General features: G+C 41.3%; 1 protein-coding gene across 3 annotated transcripts in view; it reads left to right on the plus strand.

Moving 5' to 3' along the window:
* The window catches only part of EXOC2 (exocyst complex component 2), a 226874-nt gene that overhangs the window by 115495 nt on the left and 83654 nt on the right, over positions 1–27725 (plus strand). For all 3 annotated transcript variants that reach the window (XM_075531652.1, XM_075531658.1, XM_075531654.1), the window contains exons 16-21: positions 4845–4966; positions 5181–5242; positions 16536–16616; positions 17111–17170; positions 17610–17671; positions 24280–24346. In XM_075531652.1, the coding sequence (XP_075387767.1) occupies positions 4845–4966; positions 5181–5242; positions 16536–16616; positions 17111–17170; positions 17610–17671; positions 24280–24346 (454 nt within the window). The remainder of the gene's footprint in view (positions 1–4844; positions 4967–5180; positions 5243–16535; positions 16617–17110; positions 17171–17609; positions 17672–24279; positions 24347–27725) is intronic.

Here is a 27725-nt window from a genome sequence, read left to right on the forward strand (position 1 = left end):
GTCCTCAGGAGCACATCACTTTGACTGCCAGGCCTGCATGAAGGCAGTCAGCTCTCTTATTCTATGGGTCAGCAAGTTTAGATATACTTAGAAGTTCCTGGAGGTACTCCACTCCACCAGGCTGCCTTCTATCCAGAGGTGCTCAACTCTTTCTCTAGGGATTGGCACATCCACAATACAGCCACCTTGCTCCATGGGCCGGCTTGCCCACTGCACTGTCTCATACCAGTCTTCTGGTTCTGCTGCCTCTGTTTCTGAAACTCCCTTCTTATCATCTTGGAACATCTCTACTGTCAAAACTCTCTGTCTTCTAGGTCTAAGTTGGCACAGACAACCTGGCTCCAGTGGATACACACTGTTTTCATTTCTTCTAATGAGAGGCTTCCATTTTGCCTTTAAGATGGCTCATTTTAAGCCTAGCAGAAGAAAATACTAACCAATCTCTTCTATTATGGTTCCATGTACTTTATTTGCATGGCCCCGGCCCCACAAAGTACCATTCACCTTATTTGTATTACTATAGTAAGTGCCCGCTCCCATTGATGGGCCATAAACACCTTATTTACATAGTCCTCCCCAATATTTGCATGGTTTTACGACATAATTTGGTGAGACTTTTAGAATACCATGGTTGTTTGTTGTTTGCTGCCATCAAGTCATAATTCTCCTAGGCACAACCGAACAAACCACTGCTCCATCCTGTACCATGGTGTAGGTTGAGTTCTCTGGAAGAAGAAAACCAATGATTAAATATACATATAGAAATAAATTTATATCAATAAAGTGACTCCCATTGTAGAGGAAGTTAAATCTGGTTCAAATTTCTGGGTCATGTGTTAACCTGAGGGCTTCTCCTGACTCGTGTAACTTTGGGGGCTGAAGAACCAGGAAATGGGAAGATGAAGCACAGGCTGGTAGAGGCAGAGTCCAATGAATCCAAGGTCAGTAATCTCCTGATTGTTGGAATAGGTGGGCAATAATGGAAGACATTTAGCTTAATTCCAAAGAACCAAGGGGTCGAATCCAGATGAAGGAGAAGTGACAAGCCTTCTCACAGAGGCTGCTTAAGTAGGAGCAGACCACACACTTCAAGAGACTTTTCTTTTTTCAATTGCTTTAAGATTGTGACATGATCAAAGGGCCACAACTGCTGGTGCTCACGGAATTTATTATATCATGTAATTGAACGCATTATATATTAGATCTCATGACGGGGTTGATTATGATATATTAGATCACATTTGGGGGGATTATCGCCAAACTACTGAGAACTGTGGATCAACAAAATTGTCACAAAACTTGGCTATCACAAACATCCTCAAAATTGTTCTTCTGCTTGAGCCCATTCTTGCGACGACTGTGTCAATTCATTGTCAAAGGTCTTTCTCTTGTTGCTCCCCTTCCACTTTGCCAAGCATGATGTCCTCCTGCAGGGGCTGGGGTTTCCTATTAATATGTCCCAGTGTATGAGATGAAGCTTTGCCATCTGCTCTGCCAAGGAGCGTTCCGGCTGCACTACTACCAATACAGCTCTGTTGGTTCTTCTGGCAGACCATGGCACTTTCAATATGCTTCGCCAGCACCGTAATTCAAGTGCATCAATTCTTCTTCGATCTTCTTTCTTATTTTATAAATCATTTTATTGGGGGCTCGTACAACTTTGATCACAATCCATACATGTATCCATTGTGTCAATCACACGTGTACATTTGTTGCCATCAACATTCTCAAAACATTCCCTTTCCATTTGAGCCCTTGGTATCAGCTCCTCATTTCCCCCTCTCCCTCGCTATCCCCCCCCATCTTCTTTTTCAATGGGTAACTTTCACTTGCACATGGATGTTATTAAAAATCACATGGTCACAGGTAACTTAGTCCTCAAAGTGACATCCTTCCTTTTCAGCACTTTAGTGTCTTGTGCAGCAGATTTACCCAATGCCATAGTTTGTTTTTCTTGACTGCTGTTTCTGTGAGCATTGATTGTGGATCTAAGCAAGAGGAAATCCTTGACCACTTCCGTCTTTCCTCTGTTTATCATGATGTTATCTGTTGGTCTAGTTATGAGGATTTGGATTTTGGTACATTGAGATGCAATCGGTACTTAGAGTTGCAGTCTTTGATTTTCATCAGCAAGCCCTCTTCACTTTCAACAAACAAAGCTGTGTTACCTGCATATCACCGCTTATTAATAATCTTTCCTCCAATCCTGATGTGTCCTTCTGATCTCTGCAGATTATTTGTTCAGTATAGAGATTAAATAAGCATGGTGAAAGGTTATAACCTTGATACATACCTTTTCCGATGTCAAACCATGCACTATTCCTGTGTTCTTTTCAAAATCCTGCATCTTAATCCATGTTCAGGTTCTTTGTGAACATAATGAAGTGTTTTGGAGTTCCCATTCTTTTCAATGCTATCCATAGTTTGTCAATGATCTACACAGTCAAATGCCCTTGTAAACTCAAAAAATCACAAGTTAACATCTTGCTGATATTCTCTGAGCCCCAATCCATCTGACATTAACAATGATATCCCTCATTTCAGAAGCTCTTCTAAATCCAGCTTAAATTTCTGGATGTTCCCTGTTCATGCTCTTTTACAACCATTTATTGAATGATCTTCAGCAATGTGACTTGCATGTGCGATTGATGATATTATTAGATAATTCCCTCATTCTCCTGGGTCACCTTTCTTTGGAATGGGTACATATCTGGATCTCTTTTAGTCAGTTGACCAGAACCCAGAATTCTTGGCCTAGGTGAGTGAGTGCTTCTAGTTCTTCATTAGCTTGTAGAAATGAATTATGAGAACCCAAATAGGGCCTTGAATACATGGGGGTACCAAAAAAAAAAAACCAACCAGAAAAGGAGCATTTTTTTTCCCCACTAGACAAGCATCGAGCAACTCACTCTGAGTTGTGCACTCAGTGGCCTCACCTGGGAAGGTTTTCTGTGGTCACTGTGAAATTTTTCGTGAAAGCCGTTTTGCTTGAACCTCACTTTTTGTTGTGGCTGATTTAAGAGAACAGTATGTGGCTGTGAAATTTTGTTTCCTGCTTGTGAAAAATGCCACAGAAGCAGTTGTGATGTTGAACACAGCTTACAAGGACAGCGCTATGGGAAAAACTCAAGTGTATGAGTGGTTGTCTCAATTCAAAAAAGGTGAAATGTCTATTGATGACATTCCTCATTCTGGACATCTGTTAACTTCCTGAACGAACGAAAATGTCGACTTGTAGATTTGGAGTTCATTCCGTCAGGTCTTACTGTTAATCAAGCTTTCTATTTAGACGTTCTGAAAAGATTGTGTAACAGTGTATGACAAAAAGACCAGATTTGTGGCAGCGTTTTTGCAAAAAACCTGCATGCCTCTCATGCTCCTCCCACTTTACTCACCTGACCTCACTCTGTGCAACTTATTTTTGCTTCTGCAAATACAGAGGGAGCTGAAAGGACAGCGATTTGATGGATGCAGAAGTGAAAGAAAAAAATTTAGGGAGCTACTGTCAACCATCCAAACAGATGAGTTGAAAAGTGCTTCTAGGAATGGAATCTCAGATTTGACAAAGGTATTCGTGTAGTGGAGAGTACCTTGAAGGTGATAAGGTTGTTTTGTAAAAAAATGAAATAAAATATATAGCTCTTTGGGGAAAAAATCTGGCTTTTTAGGGTACCCCCTTCTATATCCCACTTGAATTTCAAGAACATCTCAACAGATTTGAATCTTTGGAACACTAATGACAGAAAACAAAAGGGCATTAAAGAGAAGGAAAGAAAATCTCAAAGTGGATGTTAGAAACTACCCTGGAACCTCTTCTTGATCGTAAATCAGCTGGAGAAAATGATGGATGTGTTAGGCTGGACTGACTAGAGAAACAAATCCATGACACTTATGTATGTCCAAGAAAGAGCTTTATATCAAGAAGTAGTTATATATCAGGAAAAGACCCCCACCCAGTCCAACTCAAGTTGATATGTCTGACACTAGTCCATAGTTCCCTTTCAGACTCACACAGCCATGTGCAATGATGCAGGATACAGGAAGATCACAGGCCCATGGGCGCAAAGTTGTGTGGATACAATGGCGGTGGCTCTGGGAGCCATCAGGGTCAGCCAGCAGGAAGGTGAAGGCAGAGAGAGAAGGGCAAGTTCCCAGGGCCCTCCCTATGGGAGGCCACACCTACAAGGAGGCACTGTCAGGCTGTGACCTGATTGACAGGTTGAATACCACCCCTGCACTTTTATATATCTTCAAGTTGACATAAAGTTATGTAACTACCATAATGAAGTAAAAGGACTGAACACAAAAATTGCAAAGGGCAGCTCCAGAGGACAAAGTAAAATATAATGACATGTGTAAAGACCGGGGATAGGAAACCAAAAAGGAAGAACGTATTCAATAGGCTGAAGATATAATTCAAATCTTGAGTCGTAATTGAAAGATTCTATGGGAAAGATATTGAATAATTCAGAAAGCATCAAAATGATAGATGGAATACATAAGAGTCACTGTGCCAAGAACTGGTATGTTTTCAACCAGTTCAGAAGGTGGGATTTGATGACAGGGAAGGAAGAGGTCGAAGTCACAGGGAAGGCATTAGTGAAAAACCAGGCTTCACTGAGAAACTTGAACAGAGTACAACTGGCCCTGTGAGGGTCTGAGGTTGTACGTCTTTCCGGGAGCGGGAAGCCTCGTCTTTCTTGCGCAGTGACCGGTGGGCTCACTCTTCTGACCTTCGGTTAAAAACCCAGTGCATAACCCACTCTATCAGGTGGCAAATGATCGCGGCGATTGCTTACGAGACCTACTGTGCTCATTTTATATTTTGTGACATCTGTCCCCAGACTTACGTACGAATCATTGACTGCTTTGGAGATCCCGAATGACATGCTACAGACCATCCAGGATCTTATTCTGGATCTCCGAGTACGCTGCGTGATGGTCACACTGCAGCACACCGCGGAAGGTATGTCAAGACGTTACCCTGACTGAACAGTGGCTGGCTGTGTATACCACCTTCTTCCAGCCCTCCCAGTCTCTGGAAACAAGAAAGCTCCTCCCGTGGGAATTTTAAAGTGTTAATTCATTGTAGTACTAGATGTGCAATAGCTTTTTTTTGTCTTTATATAAAGTTCAGTGATTAATTATAATAAACATATGTGTACTTATTTTCCATGGAGAAATAAAGAGACTGGCTGAAAAGGAAGACTGGGTTGTTGACAATGAAGGACTGACTTCTCTCGTAAGTTTAACCTCTTTATCCTCTCTTGAATTCCCATAGTACTTTTCCCCTTAGGAGCGATTGCTTTCTCCCTCCCTGCCTCTCTGTAAGGAGGAGTGCGGCCTCTCCCCCTGTAGCTCTGTATAGTTTCTAAAAGTAGAAAGCTGCTTAACGTTTCCTTCTCAGAGTCATGTATCACAATTTTTGTTTGTATTCTTAAGAATGGATTATATTTAATTCTAAATTACTCAAATACTTAGATATTTCAGCAAAACAAGATTTTAAAATGTTATTACTAGCTCCTAACTAAAATAACAACAAAGTATCTTTTCAGCCACCTATCAGGGGTGGCAGCTAAAATCATGACCTGTTCATTCGGTATCCTCCTATCAAATAGACCTTTCCTGTTCCTCTAAAAATTACTCTTATTGGGACATAATCCACATATCCTACAATTCAGTAGGCCAGCCATATCAAGACGAGTTGTATAATCATTATCACAATCAACTTTAGAACATTTTCTGTGTTCCTGGACCCTTTGCAACAGCCTCCCCCTCCGCAAACCTCTGCTGCCACCCCCCTAAGGGCCATTACTCCATTACTGTGTCTACACATTTACTGAGCATGGATGTCATACACAGGAAAGCAAAGCATACCAAGACAAAGAACCAAGGGAAAACAAAACGGACAACAATTACAAAGTAGAACAGAGAAAAAGAACTGAACCGGAAAAGGATAGAAAATATTAAAAGCTCAAATATTTTTGAAAATAGTTTTTGTGATCTTCATTCTTTTTACGTCTGTCTCATGAATTTGCTAAACACTCCTGTGAGGCAGGTATGTCAATTGAGATTTATATTCATTTGCTAGAAAAAGCATTTTAAACAAGATAGGGCTTTCCCTTTTCTGTCCTGTCAAAGAAACTAGTATTGACACGCCAGCCCAGCCATGCAGTTCCAGTCTGAGGCTCCTTCTGCCTGTCTTCTCGGAGCTCTCGAGCAACTGGTTCTGTCTCAGGGTGGCCTTAGGGTCATGAGTCGACCATTGCAGCTCCATGACCTCATTCGTGTTTGGGAAAGAATGCTCAGCACATACCCAGAAGCCAAATGGACAGCTTCTTCTCGTCACTACTTGTCACTGACCAGAATGTAGTGACATGCTCACCCTGACCTGCGTTAATGACTGGAAACACATTTAATTTTTCAACAGAGTATGCTGCTGCTCCCAATCTTTTCTGTCTTAACTTACTTAGCTAGCCAGGAGGAGGTTGGCGTGAGGGAATACTGAGTTAGCAACTAGCAGTTTCTGCATTATAAATAAAATAAACCACAATAAATGGTTTTAACTTACACACATTTACAAAGTGGTGATGAGTCCGACAGTTGAGAAGTCATGATTCCGTGCGACAGTTCTTCATTTTCTCACCTTTCTGTACTTTCCACAGCAAAACACATCCCAATTCCATAATGTCTACACCCAGAATTCAGTGACAGCGTTGATGTTCTTTGAGTAGTGCAGCCGTTCTCACGTGTCTCTGAGTTGTTCTGCACTCATTAACATGAACTCACTGCCCCTGTGTTCCCACTGTAGGCTTTCCAGTTGCTGTGACCAATTTAGTCCTGTCTAGATAGTTCTTAAAAAGAACATGCTCAGGGTAGAATTTTTTTTAATTTGTTAAGTTAAACTATCATTTGGTTTTAAGATGACTTCTAGCAGTATTATTGCTTTGAGGTTTAACGATTATCTCTGGGCAATAGTCTTTGGGGTTCCACCCTCAAATCCATGAGGATTTGGAAATCTGTTCTGCATTTTGTCCCTTTGGATCAGGATTTCTGTAAGGATGTTCAGTCATGGTAGCTGCACACCATCCATTTCTTCAGGTCTCATGGCAAAAGCGTCCATTATTCATTGAGGCAGTTAGCCTAATGTAGCATATCTTCCTCCTTTTCCAAACAGTCCCTCTTCCTCTGCCGTTCCAGGAAAATAGAGACCAATTAGTGGGCCTTAGATGACTACTTGAAACCTTTTAGAACATCAGACACTATTTCCTGAACTTGGAAGAACAGAAGCACTAGACCAATTAAGTGGGATGTCGTTGAGACCATAACCCTATACCTACAAACCAAGAAACCAAATCCCTTCGAGTGTTGGTTGTAAGCAGCCGCAGCCAGGGTGCTTTGCTATAGTTGTAAACTTATCACACAACTTATGTCAACTCGGCTTTTTACATGTTTCAGTTTATTAACCCAAAGTAAATTTACCCACTATGCAACTCTGCCTTTTACATGTGTGATTTCTCCATTATCGTAAACAGGAACTCAGTCCTCCATAAGCAATAACTCTATGTCCCTTGGTCCCAACCCTGGTAACCACTAATAAACTTTGGTTTATTAAGAAGAATTAATACCAGGCTAATCCCAAGGAAGTGGAGATTAAAGATGTCCCCAATGTCCAACTTCTCGAAGCTGTTATATACTGCTCCGTTTTTCTTCCACCCCCCCCCCCCTAGCATTATTCCCTCATGGCCCCGGGCTCTACAATATGCTGCAATGTCTCACAAAAACTCAAAATCATTAAGGAAAATGTCTCACCTGGTGGTGGGTGCCGTGAAGGCCCAAATCCAAAGGTCAGGCACAGATGAGCCAGATGTAGGTTCTAGAGCCAGAAGCCGAATAGGTCCCAAAGTCAAAGTAGGTCTCCTGGCTTCTCCCAGTGCTCACTCAGGACATAGAGCGGCAGGGGGGAGGGGGGACTTGTGGGAGGTGTGGTTTTTAGCTTTGAGTTAACCATCCAAAACCAAACACCAAACTCACTGCTGCCAAGTGGATTCGGACACATAGCAACCCTGTGATAGAACAGGCCAGAACTGCGGCTGTGGGTTTTCGAACTGTAACTGTTACAGACGTCGAAAGCCACATCTTTCTCCCCACTGCTGGTCATAGTCCCAAGGAACATTAAGTCACACCCTCTAATAGCGTGGAAACTAAGGATATGTCCTACCTTAGTCCAATAACAGAGAGCTCCCTCCTCAATGGGATTATAACCATTAGCAAAGGGACTAGAATTTATTACACGCTGCAAAAGGGATTCTGGCAATATGGGTTATGGCTAGAAGGGCCATAGTAAGTGATGCCTGCAGCTCAGGCTGTAAGTGGCATGTTCTTGGCTTTTATCTAAATGGGGTCATACAATACTTGACCTTTTGGGATTGACTTATTTTACTCAAAATTATTTATAATTTCCTCAAGCTTCATCCACCTTGTAGCATGTACCAAGATTTAATTTTCTGGTTAGGCAATAGTCCATTGTATGTATATACCACATTTTGTTTATCTGTTCAGTTGTAATGAGCCTGGTTACACTGTTGAATACGTGTTAGACTGCTACCCATAAGGTTAGTGGCTCAAAGTCAACAACCACTCTGTGGGGGAAAGGTGACATTATTTGCTTCCATAAAGGTCTACAGTTTGGGGAACCCAATCTAGGGTCACTGTGAGTTGGAATAGATTTGGTATTACAGGGTCACAATATAGGGTCATTATAAGTTGGAATAGATCAGGTATTTAGGTTATTCGCAATTTTGAGTAGTGTGAATATTGGTGTTCAAGTCTCTTGGGTATGTATATAGGAGTAGAACTGCTAGTAAACCGAAGGGGAAATACTGCTACCCCGTTTTCTGTACCTGCTGTTCCTTTGGGCCTCCCTACCAGGCATGGGTAAGGCTTCCCATTTCCTGGAATGGGGAACTTTCTGACCATTTGAAATTTGTTCCTTCTATTAATTTTAAGTTTAAGGCCCTGTCTTAAATTAAAATAACTATATACTTCAGGTTAAGTAATAATGTGGTTTAGAAAAGCAATGCTTACTTCAGATTTTTGGTAAATTAAATTATGCTTGAAGTGAACTAGGGAAGCTTACATTTTTAATCGATCGTAATTCCATTTTAAAGGATTTATTGGTTACTATGAATGTTCTAACTTACTGGGTTTACTTATTTGCCCCACTTCTTTGTATTCAGGAATTCATGTTCTATAATTCTTTCTCACATTAAACATGTTGCGAAAGATGGGGGACAGACCCGACCCAGGGTGGGCCACCTGAAATGTGCTCGCTACTACATGCACACAACACATAGGCCTTTTTAAAGTTAGTTAAGCTAAAGACGGCTTGATCTTCAAGATGTCTGGGGTTGTTGTTGGTGTGAGATTAAAGATTATCTCAAGGCTCTCTCTTCAAGGGTTCACCAGCCTCCATGGTTCTGAAAAGGTCATTCCCAAGAGAATGTGAAATTTTGACCCACAGTCCCCTTTTTTGATCATTAGTCTTCTGTAAAATCATCGATTAAATTGTTCAGGAATGGTAGTCAGACTATATACAATTCTCTCTGGTCCTGTGGCAAAGAGGCAATTGTTCATAGAGGAAATGAGCCACACATTGCATACCCTCCTTGTATTTTGGATTCTCCTCTTTATTTGGTGCATCAGATGATTCGAGACCAGTGGTTGTGATTGCAATTCATAGTGACCATACAAAACTACCCTAATGGTTTCCCAGACTATAAATCCTTATGGAAGCTGACTGCTACATCTTTCTCCTTTGGAGCAGTGAGTGGACTGAAACTGCTGACTTTTTTTATTAGCAACTGAGCTCTGTACCTAAGGCTCCTTCCTACTCCCTCCCATTGAGTGGATTCCAATTTGTAGTGACCTTGGACTGGGTGTCCGAGGCTGTCAGTCTTTTTTTCATCCCCTTCCAGAATAAACAGTTTCTTGGAACTGGAAGCTGGAGAATGAGAGTAGAATCGAAGATATCACACTGAATTAAGGCATAGAGATGAGGCTCCAACATGACAGAGTCCATCAGCCAGTGGACTTCACTGCCGTGCAGTTAATGCTACAAGACCTGCTGGAGAATGTATTTGTCACCGAGCCATCGCAGTATGCCATTCTTATTAAAAAAAAGTACAGTATATATTTATATAATTAAATTACCAAGCCACCTCAGCCACCACTATTACAAAAGAGCATTTGTTTTTTAAAAAATCACGCTTTACCGATAGTAAACTTGACTTTGGCATTTAGCTCACCATCTTCAAAAGACAAGTTCCTTAAGAAAACGTAGCTAAGAAACCTACCGAGGAAGCAAGAAGCCCTTCGCAATCCATGGTTGTCCTTTTCCTGCATGGCCTCTAGCCAGCAGGGCTGAGCAACAGGGTGAGGGTTAGCTGAGAGGCACGTGGCTAATTTTCCTCCATTCAGTGAGGCAGCCGAAGCTTCGTGGGAGAGCAGAATTGGTGCGACTTGGGCGAAGGGTCCAGACCCTGTGTTCAGTCAGAGTCACTGCTGGAAGGAAGAGAAATGGAGATGCTTTCTATGTTTGTGAGTGTTTGGGTATCTTTTTATGAGCTTTCTTCATTTTCTTCTGCGTCCTCTTGTCCTTTACCTTTCCTGATCCTGCCATGCCAGGAACCAAGGGATCCATCAGAGGCATACCAGGGAAGAGGATAGGTATGGAAAAGTATAGAAGCCCAGATGGGTAGGGTCCTGGGGGGCTGCCATCCTGGATATCTGGTGTGGTCCAGGTTCTTGGGGTCTACCTGAGGGGAAACCTGGATTCCCCTGGGGAGGTGGGACAGGGGCCTAGAGGAAAGGCAGGATCGGCAGGTGGATTGACAGGTTTGGTGCCTCCAGGGTGTATGACGGTGGTATCGATTTGACCCCAGCTGCCCAGCCGTGGCATTCCACATGCTCAGGTGTCTCCTTTCCTGCACCGCCTGGGCCGTGCAAATCTTTGCGGGTACAGGTAGCCTTATCTGTCTCCTGTGGGGTCTTAACGCCAGTCTTGTGGTCAGCGGCCCATTGCTTGCTCGACAGAGCCAGTTGTACCCACAGCAGGCTGTTTCAGGACTAGGGCTACATAGGCTGTAAAATCAGGGAGTGTGAGCCCTTTATTGTGCGCTGTCCAGTATGACTTTAGCTATTGGAGTCTCCTGCCATCTCATATCAAGTTGAAGATACATTTTTCTATTTCTTTAAAGAAGGCTCTTTGCATTTTTGTTTGGGATTGCCTTGAACCAATGATTGCTTTTTGTGGGATTGACATTTTAACAATATTAAGCCTTCTAATCCAGGGATATGACGTCTTTCTGTTTATTTAAGCCTCCTTTTACCACTCTCCTCAGTGTCTTGAAGGATTTTTTCTCTCACTGCTTATTATAGATAAGCTTCCATCAAATGCTTTGAAATGTTTACTGCAGAAACTTTATAGTTAATTTTGAAGATTTAACTGCAGTAGTGAGAAATTGTAACCATAAAGAACTAATTTCATGTTAGAAATCTATCACACAAGCTACATAACTGTGTTCAGGAAAGAACACAGTAGCTTTCAGTGTACCTTGTACACGAGTGACTCAAGGGCAGTCGCTCATCTGAAGTCAGCCAATGTGTTTTCTCTTCGATGTTCTTAAAGAAACCTGTTAACAGTGGAAACGCAATAATGCTGAGATTGTCTGGGTTTTTGTTTTTGCTTTAGCTTTTCAGCCGAACCCATGTTAAAAGGTGAATCAACTCATAAGATCACAAGTTTGTTTTCCAACTTTGAGTGTTTTAGCCAAATTAACACCTGCAAAGTGCTTAGCATTTAAACAACGTACCTTTTAAATTTTTGAAATGAAAAAATAAACAACATACCTAAAAGTTAGATTTTCTTAGTGCCAATCCCATTTGTTTGAAGTGGGGTTGCTTTTCTCTCTCCCCTTTGTGTGATGGAGAAATGATCTCGATCAGGTTAGATGAAGAAGTGAATGCTAAAGTATACCACACCGACTGTTCTCCCAGCATTATCTGTAAGGTGGACTTAATTGACGGTGCTCTGAAACAGTTTATTTTCAGGCATCCTGTTGTCTTCTCATCTTCAAACCCCTTTTCCTTATGGATAATTTTGAGACCAGCCTTCTTTCAGAGAACTAGACCAGCCTTCTTTCAGAGAACTGGCGTGATTTGTGATAACTTCGTGTAGTCAGCTACTGGGTGATCCACTCCTCACCAGACAGCTCTCTGCTCCTTCCTTCTGTGGAGAGAAAAACAGCAAGTGTTTCCACTTTCATCTACTCAGTTTAATGGAAACTGCGAACTGATCTCTGGTGTTCTATATATCTATTATACAAGTATGATTATGACAATCTAATAAACACTGAGTTCAAAACTTGATCAAGTGAATAACCACACATATCAACATCTGAATGCCTGCAGTCGAACGCTGCGGCACTTTATAGTCGTCCTTGGTTTTATTACCTTAAAGTTTCATACCTTCAGAGACAGGTGTGTGTGTGTGTGTGTGTGTGTGTGTGTGTTCATAAAGCCAACATTTTTATTCCTTAAATTCTTTCTGTGTACTTGGTGTTAGCCCATTAACCTGAATTTGTTTTATTTTAGTTCTTGTTCTACTTTGGGGAGCTGTGGTGGCGTGGTGGGTTACACATTGCACTGCTAACCACAAGGTCAGCAGTTTGAAACCATCTGTTGCTCCCTGGGAAAACAGTAAGGCTTCCTACTCTCATAAGGAGTTACGGTCTCCTGAAACCCAGAGGGGCAGGTCTATTCCATCCCTAGAGTCTGAGTCATAGTTGAATTGAGGGCAATGGGTTTGTTCTGCTTTCTATGTAGTCTTTATGACGCCCTCTGGTGGATTGAAAATGCAGTAGCAGAATGGCTGTGAGCTGTGACTTTCTGGTTTCATGAATTTTGAGTTCCTGAAAGAAAAATAAGATTGTCTGTTTTTCATTGCTATACAGTTGTCTTCAATTTTTCATGAATCCCTTTAGAAATTGCTCTGCATTTTTTGCATGGAATTGAGGGGATAACTTGCTCTGCATTTTTTATTTTTTTTGGGGGGTAGGGAGGCATGGAGCTTACCTTGGAGTCATGGAAGACGGTACTCTTGGGATAAAATCCAAATTCCACACTTGATCCAGTGACACCTTTGTGCTCACCCACAGTGACTGTATGAAGTGGGTCTCCGATTTTCCTTAACCACCGCAGCAGATCCTCTTGTGCCTCAGGCCCTGCCTGTAGGCAGTCCTCCCCTCACAAATCTGCCTGCCCCCTTTTCTTCCCACAACTGGCCTCTCAGCTTACATGTCACCCACCATCGCAAGGATGTCCTCCAACTATCCTGTTTAAAGGACCCCTCCTCCACTACCATCTACTGCCAGTCCCATTTGGTTTCCTCATGCTACTTTCTCTAGCTTGCCAATGTTTTATCAATTTACTTTTCAGAGCTTGTATGTGTTTATATATTCTTAAACATTTCGATGTACTTGCTTTTATGGTAGTTTATATTTCATGAATAGGAATAGTGGGTTATATAGTAGGCTGCAAACCACAAGGTCCACAGTTTAAGATCACCAGGTGCTCTGTGGGAGAAAGATGAGGCTTACTACTCCCATAAAGAGGTACTGCCTTAAAGAGTCAACTAAGTCCACATGGAAGAAGCACACACCAGCTTGTGTGATCCAAAGATGACAATAGCGAAATTCAGATATGACAAAGGATAAAGTACCAGCCTAAATTGCAAACACCAAATTTGTAGAAGGCCACAGGGGACCGTGGGCTCCCCAAACCCATTTGCTCAGTATCTAGTCAGAGTACGCCACTGGGAGGTCTCCACTAGCCATAGGCAAGGGTCTCAAACAGCTTTACTATCAGACAGGGATCATTATAATCATGATTATACTGGATTGAACTTGATTTTTGGTCAGTTGGCCTCTACCTTGACCCAACCTGAAACTCTTCTAGGTGTGTTCCTTGTCTTTTCTTTCTTATTCACTATTTTTATGTTTATCTTTGTATTATTATTTTATCCTTACCTCCCCCTGTCTGAAAAAAAAGTCTTAATTTCTAATAATTACTGAATTTTGTGGTGGTGGGTCTAGTCAAAGGTCTCCCTCCCTCCATGTATATTTAAATTAGTGGGTTTGAAGTCCCTTTGTTGTGACTCTGGCACTGGATTTTTAAAACATATTTCCCTTAAGTTCTCACTAGAAGTTCCTATGCAGTGTCCATTGGTCCTTGGATTGCTGTGTGCATAGAATTGATTTCGATTTTACCACTTTGGGAATCCAGGCAGAATGGAGCCAATTACTTCCTGTGTGACATTACTTCCTGTGTGTCTTGGGCTTGACCTTCTCCGCAGATCCCGCTGAGATCAGGAAAGATCCTGAAGTGACATTCCTTAACTATCCTGAGATTGAAATCTGGGGCAGAAGATTGTGAGTACTTGACCCAGAAGGAGGCCTCTCCTGTAGACAAAATTGATTTGCATTCTTGGCTCTCCACCGATGCTCTTTTCTCTGTGTGAGGTCCCAGTTCCTTCTAGAACTTTGGCTGTCACTTTCTCCTTTATGGGTTTTTTAGAATAAAGCTGTTGGGGAGTGATTTCTAGCCCTGCTTTTCATTTACATCCCTTACCAGTGCATTTGGGGAATCGGGTAATTGTGAACAGAGAGAGAATAAGTGAATGGGGTCCACATTGCAGTTGCAATTGAAAGTGCAGCTCAGACCCTCCTGTTTTCTTCCCCTCTGGCTGCTCACAATAAAACAAAGGGAGTAATCTAATAAAGTTATCAAAGTTAAAAAAAAGTTGCAGTTCTGCCTTACCGTTTAGGGTCACAGCGTCAGAAAAGACTCAATGGCAGTGAGTTCTGTTTTGGAGTGTATGCTTCATGAGAGCTCTGTCTAATTCCTTACCTAGAACAATGCCTTGTACCAAGTCAAACCTCAAGCTAGCTATGCATTAGGATACATTCAAGGTTTTCTTGAAATGGTATTTGTTGAACACGTTTCCAAGTTTCATACTCTGTCTTAATGCATATAGAAAATAGTAAGTAATGGATTTTTGGATTACATCTCTAGTACTTTCTCAAGATCCTTATTATTAACAGTGAGATGTCGAAGGGATAGGATAAGACTTCTGATCTTATTAAAATAGGTATATTTTGAACCTCAAAAGTCACCGATTTCTAAGGACTAAGTGCAAAACACATGTGAAGACCAGATCTTGATACTACCAAGCTATATGCTATCAAGGACAAATATTTTATGGCCTCACCTACTGAACGACACAAGCACAGTCCATGATATAAAGAGCAGAGTTTATTCGTGGTGGCCCAGGGGTGGGAGGGAGGAGGAAAGGCTGGAGTTACTATTTCTGGAGGACTGAGTTTCGACATTTAAATTAAGTGAGTTGCACAGCCGATTAGTGCAGTCGCCATCAAGAAATCGTATACTTGTGAAAAATTGAATTGTCCAGAGTGGTTCTGTTGAAAGCTATGTTTACAGCAATAACAAAAGGCATAAAGTATTTGTGGAGACTGCTTATGTAAAACTCAACACTTCAGCAGATTTGCTTTCTTGCTCTGAAGGTTAGGGTAATGGTATTTCAGAACATCACAGAATATTGGCCTAATAATGTGTTTAGTGTTTATATTCTACTTCCTCCTTTGTGGTGTAGGATGTAGAGTCATAAAAGCTTCTTGTTAGTGGCCATTCAGGTTCCGTAGGAATGTATCTTTCTTCGTACCAGAGGCAGGTGAAGAGTCAAGAATAGGAGGGGAAACTCCAACATGGGACTAATTGCCTTCGCGAACAGCTGCCTCCTTTGTCAGGAGACCAGGAGAGCTGGACAGCGCCGGGCTAATATTACTGAACATTATCATCAAAGATTGTGTGGGAAAATGCTGATCAAACAGGGAAATGCCGAACAGAATTCCAAATTCTCATGGAAATAAGCCTTTCTGGAATCATGGAGGCTTGAAGAACCCTCGAAAGTATTGCTATGCAACCATCTGCAAACTTTAAATATCCCCGGAAGCCTCCTCAAAACCAAGCGATAATTTAGCTTCAGTTGTAAAGAATTCTTTTTAAAGAACTCCATGGGACAAAGCGACTCCAGCATCCTGGAAGATTACATAGTAACCAGGGGCAAGAGGGTGCTGGCGGGTTGGCAGTGAGTTTATGTTAATGAATGAGAACCCGTTCAGAAAGAACTGGGCAAGGATGGTTGCTCAAGTTGAAGGATGTAACCAGTGTAGGTCAGTGGTACATGGAGAACGTGTCCACTCGAAATCGATTGTGCTACAGACCGTCTCAACAACGAAAGAAAATAAATGCATTTCTCAATAAATCAGGACCAGGACATTATTTCATCACTTATTTGTGCCCCGGTGACTCTCCAGGCATCTGGACACTTAGAATTCGGCCATCCTTGATTCCGTTTGCTGTGTGTAAACATGTGCTTATGTCCGTTCTTCCTGCAGCCCTGTCAGTTTGAGCAGTGCATCGTGCACTCCCTGCAAGCGCTGAACGGAGTCCTGGAGTGCAAGCCTGGGGAAGCCAGCGTGAGTGTTCTCTCCAGCAGCCCTGGGGCACAGCTGCCAAGGCCCTCTTCGACAGTGGTCATCCTGCGCAAGAGCTTTCTCTTGATGCGTGCTCCCTTGATTTAGTGGAACTACACAGGCTTGTTGGTTGGTGGTTCCAAGATCGGCTGGTAAAAATTAAAATTTAATTGGGCTACGGAGTGTACTTATACCTTCTTGTGTGTGTGTGTGTGTGTGTGTGTGTGTGTGTGTGTGTGTGTGTGTGTGTACACAGAGAGAGAGAGAGAGCGAGAGACCGAGACTTGGCTATTGTTAATCATCTTAAAATAGCTACAGGTAGAACACTGCCTTCAGGCCAATTTTGAATTCTGAATGCTTGTTTCCTTTCAGAGTAAGGTTTCCCTTAGTGAGCACATTGTACATACTGTTTAACTTGTTTTATATGTAGCATCAAAAACAAAAATCGTCCTATTCTTACCCAAGTCTAAACATTTTAATAAATTTGTTTCTAACAGGTCTTTCAGCAACCTAAAACACAGGAGGAAGTTTGCCAGCTAAGCATCCATATCATGCAGGTAACATTAACCAGTAAGCAGGATATAATGCAAACATTTACTCCACCCCATCTTACTTAAGGGGAAGGGGGGAGGAATGAGAGAGAGAGAGAGGCAGCATTAAAAAGTTCTTGGAAAAGTGGATTTTGAAGACAATGAAATTTTTGCACCAACGTTGTTAAGTCCCCCTGTGTTTATGAGGAGCGCTGGTGGCATAGTGGTTACACGCTGGGCTACGATCAGACCAACTGGTACACAGTTCGAAATCACGAGGTTCTGTCGGAAAAAGACGGGATTTCTACGCCCACAAAGAGTTACAGCCTCCGAAACACACAGAGCAATTCTACCCTGTCCTCTGGGGTCGCCTTGAATCAGAATGGACTCAATGGCAGTGAGTGTTTTAATTTTTCTCATAGCTAAATGCCTCATGTATAACATTTAAAATTTTATTTTTATGTAGATTTTTATACACTGTCTGGAACAATTGAGCACCAAGCCTGATGCAGATATAGATACGACACAGTAAGTAAAAATGAAATCAATATTACTGGTCTGGGTGTGTTTTTTTTGTTTTTGTTTTTTTTAATCATTTTATTGGAAGTTTGTACAACTCTTATCACAATCCATATATCCATCCATTGTATCCAGCACATTTGTACATATGTTGCCATCATCATTCTCAAAACATTTGCTTTCTACATGAGCCCTTGGTATCAGCTCCTCATTTTTCCCCTTCCCTCCCTGTTCCCCCTCCCCCATGAACCCTTGATAATTTATCAGTTATTATTTTGTCATATCTTACACCATCCACCATCTCCCTTCACCTACTTCTCCGCTGTCCATCCCCCAGGGAGGAGGTTATGTGTAGATCCTTGTAATCGGTTCCTCCTTTCTCCTTCACCTTCCCTGCACCCTCTTGCTAGCACCACTCTCACCATTGGTCCCGAGGGGTTCATCTGTCCTGAATTCCCTGAGTTTCCAGTTTAAGGGCATGATAAAGGTAGATGTTAGACTCCATCACGATGATTCCAACTCACAGTAATCCTGTGTACATCGCACAAAGCACCGTGCCGTCCTCACAGTTGCTATTATGCTTCGCCAGTGTTGGAACCCTTGTGTCCTTCCACCTTGTTGAGGGTCTGCCTCTCTTTCTCTGCCCCTCCACGGTATGCAGATCGTGCTCCTCTCTGGGGCGTTGTGCGCTGGGCTGCGCACTGCAAGGTCAGCAATTCTAACCCTTTACGTGCTCCAGGGATGAAAGATGAGGCTTTCTGTTCCCGCACAGATTTACAGCTTTGGAAACCGAAGGGAACAGTTCCACTCTGTCATGTAAGGTCAACTATGAGTTGGAATAAATACCGATACAAGTTACACACACACACACACACACACACACACACACACATATATCTTAAATACTCAAGTTAGGAAGATAGGTTCAGATATTAAGGGCATACTTTTATTTATTTTGCCAATATGTTTTTTAATTTCTTTATTTTCTAAATTCATCTTATCCTTTATATGTTGAAAAAATCTGAACACATGATTAACTCAGTGACTCAAAAGGAACAGATTAAATAAATAATAAACTAGATAGATGAAATATCAAAAGGAACAGATTAAGTAAATAATAAACTATATAAATGAACTATTTAGGTCTTAGTTGATTACTTTTATAATTATGACATTAGAGGATAATACCAATATTCTCTTTAAAGACTAACAGTGGTATTATTGTTTCAAATGTCTGCCAGGTTCAGTTATTTTTTATAGTTTTATTGACATAATTTACATATCATATAATTGAATGGTTAACATATATTATAAAGAGATAGGCTGTCATCAGTCAGTTTTAGAGCATTTTCGTCATTTGTGCCCCATTATTATTAGCACCCCACTACTCCACCCTTTCATGCCATAGCCCTAAGGAGCTATCAATCTGTTTACTGTCCCAGATTTCATATGGCGTCAAAGGAGAAAACAATCATGGCTGCAAAATGGAGCACAGCAAAACCTCAAGCAAAGTGAAAGCAGAAGATAATAGAAACTGGAACAAATTAAAAATGGGTCAAAAGGGGAAACAAAGTATTATGAGATGTTAAATTTTAGCCTAACTGTCTGCAGTCGTCCATTTCTCAGTGCGCCCTGTCTGAGGCAAGGCTGTTCACCTCCCTACGCAATGGTGTAGGACATTTCTTAGTTTTAATGTTACACTGTGACTTGGGTGAAAACTGACAGGGCGAGTTGCTTTTCTGCTCAGCGAGTCGCACACACTCTCTTTGGTGCCATCGTTTGTGATTATGTCGTCAGATGCCCTCCGGTCACTTCTTTCCCGTCTTCCTGGTCTTTCACTGGCAGAGGTTGAAAAGACCGTGGCTTGGGTCAGGCCCACCGTCGCCGTCAACGTGACATCCTTGCTGTTTGACAGTGTCACTCGTTCTAGTGCGGCAGATTTTATCAGTGCAGTGCGTCATTTGATTTCTTGACTGCTGCTCCAATGAGCTTCGATTATGGATCCAAGTAAAATGGAATCTGTTAACAACTTTCATCTTTTCTCCATTGATCACGATGATTTCTATTGCTCCATTATAAGTATTTGGCCTTCTGTACATGGAGTTGTAATCCATACTGAAGGCTATAGTCTTTGATCTCTTAAGTGCCCGTGGCTTAATTGCAGTCTCCACATGTGACAGTACCCTTTCCGCTTCCTTTCTGTGTTTACCATTTCCCTTCATTTCCCCTATCCCTTCCTGCCTTTAAATGTTATCCCTAAGCAAATGCTGCCCTTTTGATCTTGTATGGTTGATGGTTATAAGTTCGGATCTCCCTGGTGTTATTGTTCCCCCTTATAGCCCTGTCTATTGCTTGGCTGAAAGTTAAGCCAAGGTGGGGTGTGTTCAGTTTCAGTTTTGAAGGGTATTAAAGGGTCTTCACCTTTGGAGGGCAGCCAGTCTCTATCAGATCAATAAGCCTGTTTTTTTCTTTTCTTTTCTTTAATAGTTTTTGTTTTGTTCACTTTTTTCCTCCCCCTTTATCCAGGACCTCCTGTTGTGATCCTGTTCAAAGCCATCAGCAGTGGTAAATGAGCACCATCTATTTCTTCTGGTCTCAGAGTCCTGGTGGTCTAGAGATTGCATGGACCATTAGTATTCTGGACTAATGTTTCCATGCACTTGGATTTTCTTCATTCTTCTTTGCTACAATTAGGAAGAGACCAACAGTTGCCCCTTAGATGGCCATTCACACGCCTTTAAGTGTGCAGATGCTGCTACTTGCCAAAGTTGGATAGAGAGCATTGTCTTTGTGGACTGTTAGGCGGGTTGACCTCAGTGTCCCCGGAGACTGTGATCCTGAGCCCCCAAGCCTACAGACACGCTCCCTGGGGATGATAGTTATGGATAAGAACTGTCCATCACTTATCCCCCTATGTGTTCTACTATATTCATGGATCTATTTGTACCGCCTAAAAATGTGTATGTTGGAACACCCTCTGTCAAACTGTAATATATTCATGGGACTGTAGCCCCCTTTGACTTCCTACCATCTGTTCAGCTTCATTATCTATCTGTGTAACCACTCATAGATTATTTTTATTACAATTATTGCAAGAGTGTGTATGTCATAGTATTTATATTGTTGCTTTTAATTCTTTTTTTATGTTCAGTTTCTACTTTTAAAGTTTTTATTTTACTTTAATAAATCATTTTAGTAGGGGTTCTTACAGCTCTTATAGCAATCCATGCATCAGTTGTATCAAGCACATTTGTACATATGTTGTCATCATGATTTCTGAAACATTTTCTTTCTTCTTGAGCCTTTAATTCTTGTGCTCGCCCAGTGTCTTTCTCATTTTATGCTTATCCTCCCTGATGTATTTTTCCTTTTATGCCACTCAAGTATATGCTTGTCGGACTGCTAGCTACAAGGTCTACAGTTCAAAACCACCAGCTGCTCCAGGCAAGGTTGTCTACTCTTGTAAAGAGTTGCCCTTTCAGAAGCCCATAAAGGCACTTCTGTTGTATCCTATCGGGGTGCTATGAGCCAGAACTGACCTGATATCAGTGAGTGATCCTTGGGTGATTGGCCCTCCATCATGTCTTAATTCTTCATGTTTACAAATCCATGTGATACTTTATAATGCTATTCTCAGGAGTTTTAAAATGTTCTTCTGTATGATAGTTGGCATATAAACTATCATATGCCTGAGACTTATGCTCTCATGTAGACAACATTGAAACAAACGCTTCTTAAACTTTCAGTTGGCCATTTGAGAATTTTTTTCATGTTCATCTAATTCTGGTGGTGATTTTTTTTGTTTGTGTTTTTTTCTTCATAGTATTTAAGATTATTACTACTCTTACCAAAAACCCAAACTCACTGCCATCAAGTTAATTCTGACACATAACAGCCCAGTAGATCAGATAGAGCTGCCCTTGTAGGTTTCTGTGACTGTAACTATTTATGGCAGTAGAAAGCCTCATCTTTCTCCCATGGAATGACTGGTGGTTTCAAACTGCATACCTTGTGGTTAGCAGCCCCATACATAACCATTATACCATCAGGTAATGCTCCTTTTACCTCTCATAGGAACCTAGTATTTAATTCTCCCAATTTTTCTTTGATTTGGCCTTCTGATTATCTCCTTAATCCACCAAGAATTTGTATTTTAGCTCCTTGCCATAATTAAATATAAATGGGGTTTTCAGTACTTTTTAAATAATTTGTTTTATACATAATTGGATTCTAATATGTCATAAAAGGTATTTCTAAAACTTTGCTTTGTCTCATTCACTTAAAAATATTTAAGTCAACTAGTTCTATCTTAATTAATTTCTTTTTAATGTTTATCCTATTTTACAAAATATCATTTGATATTTTCATCTCTTTAATCTTACATATGAATTTTAAAATCCATTGGTAAGGTTTAAAGGAAAGAAATCCTGCTAAGATGTTTAGTATGACTATATCTTAAATTAACAAGGAGATATTTTCCACTTTAAACTGGTGAGTTATTGTATTGGACAGGGTTCTCTAGAGAGACAAACCAGATTGCTAGTAATTATATATAAATATATTTATAAAGATAGATATATAATTCAAGAAATAAACCGTTAAATAATATACAGATAGATAATACAAGAAATTAACAGTTAAGTTATAAAGCAGTGAGACTCTAGCAGTCCTTCAAGTTTTTGAGAGCTGCCAGTTACTAGTCCCCTTCTGTAGAGAGAGAGCTGGGCTATATATACCCAGGCAGCAAACTACAGGGCAGGTCCCCAACTGTCATCAACTGTCAGTCCCCAGCTCCAGAGATGAACATTCCAATCGTGTGGGCTTAAAGGGACCTCAACTTACAGCGACACAGTCCACAGGCTAGGCATCCCACAGGTAGTGTACCCCTTTAAACTGAGGCACAGAACAAGCAAGGTGAGTCTCACCGAGCCATTTATCCCTCTGCCCTTCAGTTAATCCTACTTGTGTTTATCGGCCAGGCTGGCACAATAAACTATAGCAATCCACCCCTTGCCAGCCTGGCACCTGTACACAATTCTTTACCAATACATACTTATATAATTTCCAGATATTAATGAAATCACACTTATACTTATCATCAATCATCTATCATACATATAGATGAAAACACACTGAGTCAAATTATATCTGATATAACATACTTGAACAAAGGAAATATATGCAATAATCACATACAAAGAAAATACATTGACAATTACAAGCCTCGCTTTTGCAATTGATCACGTGGTCGTAATTGATAGGTAGAACTGCCTTCTACTGCTACCCATTCTGTATTACCTTTGCCCTCAGCAAGCACTTCAGCTGGCTGTGGTTTTTGGCCTGGCGGGGTGACCCAGACCTTCATTCCTGATGGTTCTGGGTCATTGTAAGTCCTGTCATGATTGGGTTGCTGCAACTTAACATTTACTTTAATAACAGGGCATGGTAACACTAAGAGTCAGCCTATGGAATCTCCTGGATTCCAGACATATTCTTCTTTACCTCCATTATGTAGTACCAGTCCAATTTCTCCTTGGTAATCAGGATCAATCACACCACTTAGTACGGTGACACTCTTCCTGACCTGTTGATCCAAAGGCATGAGAAGTCCAAAGTGCCCAGGGGGCATTCTCAGCTGCCAGTTGAGTGGAATCCGTGCTGTGTTTCCAGGTGGGAGAGTTCCTTTCTTCGGGACCAGAACCACCAGGCCTGAGGAGCACAGGGTTGCTGGTACAGGAAGCAAAAATGCTGCAAGGGGATCACTAGGAGTAATAGTGAGTGGTGCCACTCCAGCTTCCACCCCTTGGTTCCTGGACCCATGAATTCTGGCTATAGGAGACACAGCACCATATACTGGCTGCTGGTTTAGAGCGTATACAGCTTCCTGGAGAACATTGCCCCAGCCCCGCAAGTTGTTGCCACCTAGTTGGCACCGTAATTGTGTCTTTAGGAGTCCATTCCAATCGTGTGGGCTTAAAGGGACCTCAACTTACAGCGACACAGTCCACATGCTAGGCATCCCACAGGTAGTGTACCCCTTTAAACTGAGGCACAGAACAAGCAAGCCATTTATCCCTCTGCCCTTCAGTTAATCCTACTTGTGTTTATCAGCCAGTCTGGCACAATAACCTATAGCAGTTATCTATCAGCTTTATTACTTAATTCAAACTGCAGGAGACTTACTCTAGAAATGAATTTCTTTAATCCCGCTGGAGAGTTCATAGGCAAAAAACTAGAATAATTTAAGTTGTGTGATGCTTTTTATCTCCTTGGTGATTTTTTTTATTAGATTTGATTAAGGTAGTATTACTAGACCTAAAATTAATAAACTGTTAATGTATAGTTTGTGGTGCATACTTTTAGTTCTTAATTGTTTGATGTAGAACAGTTAGAAGAAAATTCTGTGATTTTATTTTTTACCACAAGATTTAAAAGGCCCAAGGGCTAAGTAGAAAAAATGTTTTGAGGAAGATGATAGCAACATATGTACAAATGTGCTTGACACAATGGATGTATGGATTATTATAAGAGCTGTAAGGGCCCCCAATAAAATGACATATATATAGTTACAGTTTTAATGCTTTAATTGGTCTGTTCTTATTTACTTTTACCTGTAGTCTTTCTGGTGATGTTTCATCTCCTGATTTGTTTGGAAGTATCCATGAAGACTTCAGTTTAACCCCTGTAAGTAAGCTCACAAATGTTTAAAACTGGGTACTGATTGTTTATAAATTAGTCTAAATAATTTTGAATATAAATGAATTACAACTTGCGTTAAGCTAAGCTCTCTAGAGAAGCAAAACCAATGCCATGAACATCTGTGTTGCTGTTGTCAGGCGCCATCAAGGTGGTTCTGACCCACAGCAACCCTGCGCACAATAGAACGAAACACTGCCCGGTCCTGCACCGTGCTCAGCACTATTCGAATGCCGAGCCCACAGTTACCACCACTCTGTCAACCCATCTCATTGAGGGACTTCCTCTTGTTGGCTGCTCTTCCACTCTCCCAAGCATTGTGTCCTTTTCCATGGACTGCTCCAAAGTACGTGAGACAAGAGTCTCATGATGCTTGCCTCTAAGGAGCACTCAGGCCTTACTTCTTCCAGTACAGGTTGGTTTCCCCTTTTAGCAGTCCACGGACGTTCAACATTCTTCTCAAGCAAATGGGCTTTAGGAACATGTGCAGTTGCTTCACTAATAATAGTGAAATGTAGATGTGGCTAAGTAAAAAAAAAACAAACTGGTATCTGGGGGGAAAAATTCTTCTCGAGCCCCGCAATTCAAGTGCATCAATTCTTCAGTCTTCCTTATTCAGTGTCCAACTTTCACATGAATATGAGACAATGGAAAATACCATTGCTAAAGTCAGGTGCACCTAGGTCCTAAAACTAATGGTTTACAGTACTCTAAAGAGGTCTTGTGCAGCAGACTTACCTAATGCAACTTGTCTTTTGACCTTGACTGCTGTTCCACGAGTGCTGATTGTGGAGTCGAGCAAGACAAAACTTCAAACTTTACTCCACTTACCATGATGTTACCAATTGGTCCAACTGTGAAGGTCTAGCTTTTCCTTAAACTGAGTTGTAATGCATGCTGCGGGCTGTAAGCCTTGATCATATCAGCACGTGCCTCAAGCCCTCACAGCAAGCAAGGTTGTGCCATCTGCAGATTGAGGCTTGTTAATAAGCCCTCCGCCAATCCTGAAGCCACATTCTTCTTCATATAATCCAGCTTCCTTGATTATTTGTCTAGCATACAGATTAAATAACTAGAGTGAGAGGATAAACCCGGATGTACACCTTTCTTGATTTGAAAGCATGCAGTATCCCCCTTTTCTGTTGTAAAACTGCCTCTTGATCCCTATTGATCCAGGTTCAGGCTGAAAACAACAAAGTATTCTGGAATTTTCAGTTTTTTCTCAAGGCTAACCATATTGTGTGTATGTATGTGTGTGCACGTGTGTGTAAATAATTGTATGCACTTGTCTCACACTTGTAGAAGCAGTTGAATCCAGTCTGGTGCAAGCCTATGGGTCAGAGGTTAAGCTGGAGACTTTTTTCTGACTAGCATCCAGACCTGATGAGCCAGGAAGCAAGTAGATACAACAGGAGGCGGGAAGACAATAAGCTGGTGGAGGCAAAATTGGATGAGTGAGTGCCTGCTGAGCAAGTCAGATTTGCGACTTTTCCTGAATCAAGTCGCTGTCAGTGCTGAATCACTAGAAAGCAGAAAGCAAGCTGGGCTTGTGGCTGCAGAGTCAAATGAATCCAAGGTTGGCAGGCAGGTAAGCAGGCAGACAGGCCTCTGGTAACTCACAGGGTCAGGAGGCAATATGGCAAGTGTGAGCCAGACATAGGATCAGGACCAGCAAGAAGTAAGAGCTAGCTTCTGTCGGAACAGCATTAAGTTACATAGGAGTAGGCTACAACTGCTGATGAAACTTCCAATTGTATCAAGTCTATGACCTGATTAAGAAGTAGAAATCCACTCTAAACTTTTCACACCTGCTTGGCTGCTCACAGCAGATCTTATTATGGCGTTGATTACATTGTATTAGATCATATCAAGGCGGAAGCGAGGCTGCAACTGCCAGACTGAGTATCCTGGCCCAGCCAAGTTGACACAAAACCAGTTATCACACAATGGTGACCTACTACTCTATATGGTAGTACTATTTTATATTTCATGAATTTTTTTTAAGGAAGAGTAACTTTATATATATATTCCATTGATAATATTGGCAGTTAGAATGCAAACATTGGAAACAGTAGTTGGATGACCTTGGTGATCAAAAATGAAGCTGGATATTGCATGATAGAATCTTACAAGATCAACTTCTTCATCACAAACATGACATACACATGGCTTCCTCCAGATGACTCTATCTGCGGGAAGCGATGAAGAAGGTCAGTATCAGCAGCTACAATGAGGCCAGGCACTGACTGTGAACGGACTATGAATTGCTCATACGTAAGTTCAGGTTGAAGCTAAAGAAAATTAAAACAAGTCCACGAGAGCCAAAATATGACCCTACCTGAATTTTGGGAACACTTAACAAGCAGATTTAATGCATTGAACACTAATGGCAGAAGACCTGATGAGCTGGGCAAGACATCAAGAACATTATACACGAAGAAAGCAAAAGGTCATTAAAAAGAGAGGGAAGAAAGATATCAAAAGAGACTCTGAAACTTGCTTTTAATTGTAGAATAGCTAAAGAAAATGGAAGAAATGCTAAGCAAAAGAGCTGAACAGAAAACTTCAAGAACTCATTAAGACAAAACAAAATACTGCAATGAAATGTGCAGAGACCCAGAGTTACAAAATGAGAAAGGGTGAATACACTTAGCATCCTAAACTGAAAGTACTGAAGTAAAAACTCAAACCTTGACTTGCAATATTGAAAGATTCTATGGGCAAAATATTAACTAATGCAGGAAGCATCCAAAGAAAATGAAAGGGGAAATAAAAGAGTCAACATTCAACTATTTCAAGAGATAGCATATGATCAAGATCCAATAATACTGAAGGAAGAAGTGTGAAAGGATTAGCTAAAAACAAGGCTCTAGGAATTGATACAATACCAATTAAAATATTTCAACAAATTGATAAAGCACTGGAAACATTTACCCATCTATGCCAAGAAATTTGGAAAACAGTTACTTGGCCAGCTGACTAGATTAGATCTATCTTTGTACCCATTCCACAGCAATGAAACCCAACAGACCATGGAAGTTACCGAGCAATAGTATTAATATCGCATGCAAATACAATGTTGCTGGAGATCATCCATCTAGGATTGCAGCAGTACATTGACAAGGAGCTGCCAGAAATTTAGGGTATATTCAGGAGAGGACGTGGAATCGGATATTATGGCTGATGTAAATTGGATCTTAGCTTAATGCCGAAAATACAAGAAAGATGTTTACCTGTCTTCCATTGACTGTACAAAGGCATTCAATTGTGTGGATCATAACAAACTTTGGTTAGCCTCGAGAAGACTAGGGTTTCAGTATGGATTGCAACTTACAGTAAAGAAGACCCAAATCCTCACGATCGGACC

This window comes from Tenrec ecaudatus, chromosome 1, assembly GCF_050624435.1.
Source record: "Tenrec ecaudatus isolate mTenEca1 chromosome 1, mTenEca1.hap1, whole genome shotgun sequence".
Classification (NCBI taxonomy): domain Eukaryota; kingdom Metazoa; phylum Chordata; class Mammalia; order Afrosoricida; family Tenrecidae; genus Tenrec; species Tenrec ecaudatus.